The following is an 8,821-nucleotide window of genomic DNA, read 5'->3' on the forward strand; positions in this document are numbered from 1 at the left end:
AATATCCCTCCTTTTGAACAAATCCTGGGCAAGGTCTCTATACTGTCCCCTAACATATTTGTACACATTTATTATGTCCCCCCTCAACCTTCTCTTTTCCAGGCTGAATAGTCCTAGTTTTGCCAACCTCTCTGGGTATTGCAGTCCCTCCATTCCCCTTATTAATTTTGTTGCCCTCCTTTGTACCTTTTCAAGCTCATTTATATCCTTTCTATATATTGGGGCCCATAACTGAGCACAGTATTCCAAGTGTGGTCTGACCAGAGCTTTGTACAGTGGAAGAACAATGTTCTCATCCTTTGCAGCTATACCTCTTCTGATACATCCCATTACCCTGTTTGCCCTTACAGCAGCCGCCTGACTTTGGGCACTCCAATTTAGTTTGCTATCAATCAAGATGCCCAAGTCCTTCTCCATCTCTGAATTCCCCAATGATTTCCCATTCAGTGAGTACTGGTGACTTCCATTTTTCCTTCCCATATGTATGACCTTACATTTCTCCTCGTTAAACCTCATTTGCCATTTAATGCTCCACCTACCCAGCTTATCCAAATCCCTCTGAAGGTCTTCACTATCCTCTTTTGTATTAATTGTTTTACATAACTTTGTGTCATCTGCAAATATTGATATTTTACTATTTATCCCGTTGACTATGTCGTTAATAAAGATATTAAATAACATTGGGCCTAGTACAGACCCCTGTGGTACCCCACTAGTGACGCTTACCCAATCTGAGTATATTCCATTTATAACCACCCTCTGCCTTCTATCCTTTAGCCAGTTAGCTACCCACTTGCAAACATTTTCCCCCAGCCCCATCATTCTCATTTTGTATACCAACCTATTATGTGGCACACTATCGAACGCTTTTGAGAAGTCGAGATACACGACATCCACTGGTTCCCCCTGATCTACTCGAGAGCTAACCTCCTCGTAGAAGTCAATCAGGTTAGTTTGGCAGGAGCGATTCCTCATGAATCCATGTTGGTTCGGGGTTAATAGATTATTAGCATCAAGATGCTCCATGATTGCCTCATTAATAAAGCCTTCAAAAATTTTGCCCACAACGGACGTCAGACTCACCGGCCGATAGTTTCCGGTGTTACTTTTTGCTCCCTTTTTGAATATTGGCACTACATTCGCCTGTCGCCAATCAAGTGGTACAGACCCAGTCTCAACAGAGTCCTTAAATATAAGATATAACGGTCTGCCTATCACATTACTTAGTTCCCTTAGTACCCGTGGGTGTATGCCATCAGGTCCTGGTGATTTGTTTATTTTAATGTTACTGAGGTGTTTCTGTACCCCAGCTTGGGTTAGATTTGTCATACTTAGTGGAGGATTAAGCTTGTCACTTCTCATTTCTCCTGTTAGTTCTATTTCCTTTGTGAAAGTTGTCGAAAAAAAATTATTTAATAGATTAGCTTTATCCTCATCTTTCTCTATGATTTTGCTTTCCTCACTTTTTATCGGTCCAATATTATCCGATTTAATCCTTTTACTATTTATATACGTAAAGAACAGTTTGGGATTTGATCTACTTTCCCTAGCAATACGTCTCTCTGTTTCCCCCTTTGCTATTTTTATTTGTTTTTTTGCAGGTTCTCGTTTTTTCCTTGTAACACATTAGTGCCTCCTTGCTGTTTTCCTGTTTTAATCTCTTGAATGCCTCTTTTTTGCTATTTAACGCCCCTTTTACGTTCTTATTCAACCATATTGGTTTCCTCTTATTTCTGGCCCTTTTATTCCCATACGGTATATACCTCTCGCACTGAGTATTCAGAATTATTTTGAAGGTTTCCCATTTACTATTCGTATTTCCTTGATTAAGAACTTTGTCCCAGTCTATAAGTTGAAGGTTTTCTTTCAGCTGATCAAACTTCCCCTCCTAAAGTTTAATGTTTTAGTTGTTCCCTTATTGATAACCCTACTGAAGGGCATTTTGAAATTGATAATATTATGATCGCTATTACCTAGGTGCCCCCCTATCTGTACCTCAGTTATTCTATCAGGCCTATTAGTCAATATTAAGTCCAACACTGCCTTCCCTCTCGTTGGTTCCTGCACTAGTTGGGAGAGATAATTATCCTTGATATTTGTCAAGAACCTTTTTCCTTTCTGCGATCTACAGGTTTCTGTTTCCCAGTCAATATCCGGGTAGTTGAAGTCCCCCATTACAATCACCTCATTATGTTTTGCTACTTTGTCTATTTGTCCTAATAGCAGTTTCTCATTCTCCTCTGTTATATTGGGTGGCTTATAGCAGACCCCCAGTAATATTTTATTATTATTTTTTGCCCCCTCTATCTCTACCCACATGGACTCGACCCCCTCTTCTCCCTCTCCTATATCTTCCCTTAGTCTGGGCTTTAGACGTGACTTTACATATAAGCAGACTCCTCCGCCCTTCCCCTGTTTCCGGTCCCTTCTAAATAAACTATAATCTGTTAAATTTACCGCCCAGTCGTAGCTATCGTCTAGCCAAGTCTCTGTTATACCTACGATGTCATACCTCTCCTCCGATATAAGCGCCCGCAGCTCATCCGCCTTATTGGTCAGGCTTCTTGCGTTGGTCAGCATGCAAGATAAAACTTTGGGGTTATTTAGCATCCTATTCTTCTCTAACGATCTAACTGTACTATCCCCACCCCCCTCTCCACCCTCATTATATTCACTTCTCCCCTTCCCCCTTGCTTGCCTCACATCCCACCTATTTCCTTGGTCCCCCCCCCCCGTCTCTAGTTTAAAAAAATCCTCCAACCTTAGGGATTTCAGACAAATGTTCACCGAATGACCAGTGGCATAACTTGATACTCGTGGGCCCCAGCGCAAAATCTTTAACATGGCCCCAAACTATCACCGGACTTTAATAATATTGGACTTCTTATATGGTCTGCAGGGTCCTTTTGGGCCCTCCTAGGCTACAGGGCCTGGGTGCAACTGCAACTACTGCACTTACTATGTTACCGCCCCTGCAAATGACTCTTTGTCGGTCTGTGATGGTTGGTGTCATCCAAGGTTCCTCAAGATATGTCATAAATGTATAGAAGGTACGGGTCCCATCAGTGAAATCCAAATAATTTTTTAGGGCCCCATGCTCTGATTTCAGTGCAGAGATGCGGGGAAATTCCTATACAAATGAATGGGAATCCGACCACCTCTCCACTAACAGAGGCGCAACGTCGTGTTCTTTAGATAGTTGCCGTATCTGGTGGTGGATCTGCATCTGCATATAAACGTATGACATGGGAATACCCCTTTAAAACGACAAATCACTGATCAATCTCTGTTGCCATCTGCCGCTTGGTCAGTGCTTCTGAGATGCAGATCTGTCGTTTGGGATGAATGCACTTTTCACACACCCAACAATGACCAAAAAATCCATCTGTTCGACTGACGGCTCCCATTTGTCATGCCCTCTCGTTTAATGAAAAAGTAAAGATTTGTAAACCACCCAAAATCTCTAAGGCTTGGCAAACTTCCAGATTAGCTGAGCAATGTGAATAGGGCTTGGATAACCATCGAAGGGACAACGCAACGTCATTTTTAAGAACATTCTGCTCATTGGTGGAGGGTGTTGATTAGGATTCACCCCATGAGCAAACATCGATGTCCTATAGCGATAAGTTATCAGTGATTATTCCTAAAAAAACAACCCCATAAGTCTTAATAAAAATGAAATATTATATCCCCAGAACGCAACATAATTCCATTTATATTCAAAGGAAAGAATATCTGGAAGATAAACGGCACGCAGAGGTAAACGCTGATCTATATAGACAAGGCCTATTAAATGTATTTAATATTAATATATTCAGCGGAATAAACCTCATTTGCTCTTTTCACCATGACTTGTCTAACCTCATGCCAATCTGAATCCCCCCGGCGCAGGTCTAGCACATTTCCCTGGGGATCAGGTTCACATTTCAGCATTTGACCGGATGCACTGACATTCCATGTTCTCGTCGCCCTCTCCATTACTAGGACTGAGCAATGCCCAAACCAGAGGGATGGAGATAAGTTATAAGCTCTCTTTATTAATGGGAAAGCCAAGCTCAGATGTCTCGGTGTAACACTAGTAAACTGCTAAAAGTTTAAGTTTACACAAATCCAGAGAATTTGACCCCCATGGATTCTCTTTAGAGTGACCCCATTCTGTTAGGATACTGAAAGACACAGCTTGAGACTGGCGTGAAGACCGAAAGACGCAGAATGCCAAAAACAGGTTCCCAGCTACGGCATGAATGCCCATTCACAATCAGCTTCAGATAAAGGCAGTCTCAGTTTAAATCTTATAAAAATCTCTATCCACAAACAAAGTCTCATCCATTGTATAACAGAACGTTAGACCTTTTTACTTTAATGGCTAGTGAATAAATTTTTCCAGATTTTTACGATCTCTGCTTGCAGTCACCTTCATTGTTAACTTTTAGAGACTCTTCCCTGGTCATCAAAATACCGGAGCGTGATACCTTTACTGTAGTCCTCCATGTGCGATCACTGCAGAATACTGACTGACAACCAGGAATGCATACAGCAGCCAGAATATACAGTGTCTTGTGAAAGTATTTGGCCCCCTTGAACTTTTCTACCTTTTGCCACATTTCTCACTTCAAACATAAAGATATAAAATTCTATTTTTTTGGGAAGAATCAACAACAAATGGGACATAATTGTGAAGTGGAACGAAATTTATTGGATATTTTAAACTTTTTAAAAAAATTAAAAACTGAAAAGTGCGGCGTGCAATATTATTCTGCCCCTTTTACTTTCAGTGCAGCAAACTCACTCCAGAAGTTCAGTGAGGATCTCTGAATGACCCCATGTTGTCCTAAATGACTGGTAATGATAAATAGAATCCACCTGTGTGTAATCAAGTCTCCATATAAATGCACCTGCTCTGTGATAGTCTCAGGGTTCTGTTTCAAGTGCAGAGAGCATCACGAAGACCAAGGAACACACCAGGCAGGTCCGAGATACTGTTGTGGTGAAGTTTAAAGCTGGATTTGGATACAAAAAGAGTTTTAAACATCTCAAGGAGCACTGTGCGAGAGATCATATTGAAATGGAAGGAGTATCAGACCACTGCAAATCTACCAAGACCCGGCCGTCCCTCTAAACTTTCATCTCGAACAAGGAGAAGACTGATCAGAGATGCAGTCAAAAGGCCCATGATCACTCTGGATGAACTGCAGAGATCTACAGCTGAGGTGGGAGAGTCTGTCCATAGGACAACAATCAGTCATACACTGCACAAATTTGGCCTTTATGGAAGAGTGGCAAGAAGAAAGCCATTTCTCAAAGATATCCATAAAAAGTCTCGTTTGAAGTTTGCCACAAGCCACCTGGGAGACACACCAAACATGTGGAATAATGTGCTCTGGTCAGATGAAACCAAAATCTAACTTTTGGCCACAATGCAAAACGATATGTTTGGCGTAAAAGCAACACAGCTCATCACCCTCAAAACACCATCCCCACTGTCAAACATGGTGGAGGCAGCATAATGGTTTGGGCCTGCTTTTCTTCAGCATGGACAGGGAAGATGGTTAAAATTGATGGGAAGATGGACGGAGCCAAATACAGGACCATTCTGGAAGAAAACCTGTTGGAGTCTGCAAAAGACCTCAGACTGGAACGGAGATTTATTTTCCAACAAGACAATGATCCCAAACATAAAGCAAAATCTACAATGGGATGGCTCAAAAATAAACGTATCCAGGTGTTAGAATGGCCAAGTCAAAGTCCAGACCTGAATCCAATCGAGAATCTGTGGAAAGAGCTGAAAACTGCTGTTCATAAACGCCCTCCATCCAACCTCAATGAGCTCGAGCTGTTTTGCAAGGAAGAATGGGCAAGAATTTCAGCCTCTCGATGTGCAAAACTGATGGAGACATACCCCAAGTGACTTGCAGCTGTAATCGCAGCAAAAGGTGGTGCTACAAAGTATTAACTCAAGGGGGCCGAATAATATTGCACGCCCCACTTTTCAGTTTTTAATTTTTTTAAAAAGTTTAAAATATCCAATAAATTTCGTTCCACTTCACGACTGTGTCCCACTTGTTGTTGACTCTTCCCAAAAAACTTAGAATTTTATATCTTTATGTTTGAAGCCAGAAATGTGGCAAAAGGTAGAAAAGTTCAAGGGGGCCAAATACTTTCATAAGGCACTGTACGCGAGCTGCTATACAGTAATCTGCTTAGCTGGGGAAAGACAATCTGCTACTGACACATTGGGGCGGGTTTATTGAGAAAGTTGTATTAATGTTGCTGAGGATGAAAGCAGTCATGTTTTTTTTTAACTTGATATAATCCCTTTAATTATGTGGTCCAGGATTAGACAAACAAGGCGGCATCCTTTCTGAAACAGCGCCACTCCAGTTCATAGATTGTGTCGCAATACAACTTATAACCACAGGTGTTTTTAGAAGAAAGCATCAATTGCCTAAATTCCAGGAAAAGGAGTTTATGCAAATGTATTTAAAAAAAATTTGTATAAAAGAGCTCAAGGCTGAATTATCTTGGGGCCTAAAATGTTGGACTAGTGTTGGTAAGTATTGCATAGGTTTACAGTCAGACATATGGTGATTTAAGAGAAATATACACAGATTTATTTCCTGTAGCGCCAACATATTCCACAGTGTTGTACAAATATTGTCACTATGCACATCAGTCCCTCTCCGCACATGTCACACACTAGGGTCAATTTCATAGGAAGCTAATTGATCTCTTAAAGGGGTATTCTCACATTTTTAAGTTATTTCCTATCCATTGGATAGAGGATAACTTCCTCATCACTGGGGGTCCCAATGCTGGGACCCCACAAATGCCTAGAACCATGGCCCTGATGAACCCATTGTGAATGGAGCGGAGGTCGATCATGTGCACAGCCAATTCATTAATTCATAATGGGTCCGCTGAAGATTGACGAGTGCTAAGGCACATCCATAAGAATGAATGGCGCGGCACTGTGCATGATCGACCACCGCTCCATTCATCCATTCACATGGGACTATTCAGAGCTCGGGATTGGTGGAGGTCCCAGCGTTCGGACCCCAGTGATTGGGAAGTTATCCGCTATCTTATGAATAGGGAATACATTCCAAACTTGAGAATACACCTTAAGGTAAAGGGTATGTGCCCACAGCGACTTTTTCAAGCGGGAACGCCTGAAAAAGCGCTAAATAAATGCTAAATAGGATGAACTTATGCACTGTAATGTAGAAACAACTTGCTGTTCATATGTTTAGTCTTTTGAGATTCTTTTACCGCTTCACGTTTTTAAAGGTGTGGAGAGGTTAAAAGAAGTGACCCGACCAATCTTTAGGCGGCTTCTTAGTTTATGTAATATAAGCTAAAATAAAATCCACCGGTGAAAGATGTCACAAAAAAATTACGAAGAGACACCAAAAATGTTGCTTCAGGGAAAACATGCCTAAAGCGTCTCTCTCCAGAAAAAGTTGCTGGCTTTGCATACGTCACATACCCTAAATGGATTTTCTGGTTTCAGAAAATCTTTTTCCCCAGGCCGCAGTTTTCTTTACTCATCCTCTTTGGGTCCAGCGCTGAGTCTCCGCCACGGCTCATAGTGTCTTTTATTGTCTGCAGCGCTGACGTCATGTTGACAGCGTGGCAGCCAGTCAGTGAGCTCAGTGGCTCTGAGCGGCTCATGGCATCAACTCGGGCTGATTGGCTGCAGCACTGTCAATGTGCTGCAGACAATAACAGACTCCAGAAGCAGCGGCAGAAACTCAGCACTGGACCCGAGGAGGGTGAGTAAAGTAAACTGCAACCAGGACACAGTGGTTTTTCTGAAATTAGAAAACCCCTTTAAAGCTTCCATACACATTAGACTAAGGTCTAATAAATACGCTGATGTCTGCAAAATTAACCGACTATATATGTGTATGAGAGCCCTCCTAACTCTTCCCTGACAAATGATGTCAGGGGAGAAAAGGATCCGGCACGTCAGATCTCAGACAGCTGATCCTTTGGTTTTCCGGGAGTTAAGCTGCCGCTAATGGAATCTAGTAGTAGCTCTCTCATTGAGAAAACTCAGTAGCTCTCCGCTGAGCTGAAAGTTCCTGCTTATGGGGGAATGAGGAGACATAGCAACAGCTATTTATGGGGGGCTTTTGTGTGCTAACCACTGAGCCACCGTGCGTCTGAAGATCTGTCATAAGCCTCTCCCTGTACGACCCCTTTAGGCTCTGTTAGCAATCTCAATCATGTGCCTTTATTCACCTCCACATTTGCTTTTCATTTATGACACTGGACATATGGGGGTAGTAAAATCCTCAGTAATCCACACCAGGCGGACAGCGGGAGGCTGTAGGTAATGTCACGCAATTCTGCCAGAAGCAGTAAATGTCTTTTACGTGTTCTGGCCCCAGGACTGCCCACCACAGATTGGCTCCTTGTTATTAAAGAACCTGGCATACGTTATCCCTATAATGGTGGCAATGAGGCGGAGAACAGTACATTATGGGTGATATTTACTGTGCGGGCTTTACACATGCTTAACCCATACTGTTTTATCATCCTGTTACAGACAGCAGCCCTGTGCTAGAGGACGATCTAACTAATGGTGAAGCAGCAAAGGGACAGGGTCATACAGAGACCCCTGAGGCAACCACTGGTAAGGCAGAACATGGGCAGGTTAACCGCTCACATGCCGCTACCTCTCTTGGTAGGGCTTTGCCTTTGCGTCTGCCATCCTTTTGCCTATGCATGAATTTTGCGTTTCTTGATGCGGGGACTGCGTGCATTGTGTGGGTGATAGAAGTAGGTTTTGGATCAAAATCATTCAATTAACCTTGCC

At 42.4% G+C, this 8,821-nt stretch overlaps 1 protein-coding gene across 10 annotated transcripts in view; it reads left to right on the plus strand.

Annotated features, from left to right (window-relative positions):
* Positions 1-8,821, plus strand: part of MAPT (microtubule associated protein tau) — a 101,282-nt gene that overhangs the window by 58,556 nt on the left and 33,905 nt on the right. For all 10 annotated transcript variants that reach the window (XM_073683104.1, XM_073683109.1, XM_073683110.1 and 7 more), the window contains exon 3: positions 8,552-8,638. In XM_073683104.1, coding sequence (XP_073539205.1) covers positions 8,552-8,638 — 87 coding nt within the window. The remainder of the gene's footprint in view (positions 1-8,551; positions 8,639-8,821) is intronic.

This window comes from Phyllobates terribilis, unplaced genomic scaffold, assembly GCF_046119375.1.
Source record: "Phyllobates terribilis strain yellow unplaced genomic scaffold, ASM4611937v1 Scaffold_5__5_contigs__length_657084704, whole genome shotgun sequence".
In the NCBI taxonomy this organism is placed as follows: domain Eukaryota; kingdom Metazoa; phylum Chordata; class Amphibia; order Anura; family Dendrobatidae; genus Phyllobates; species Phyllobates terribilis.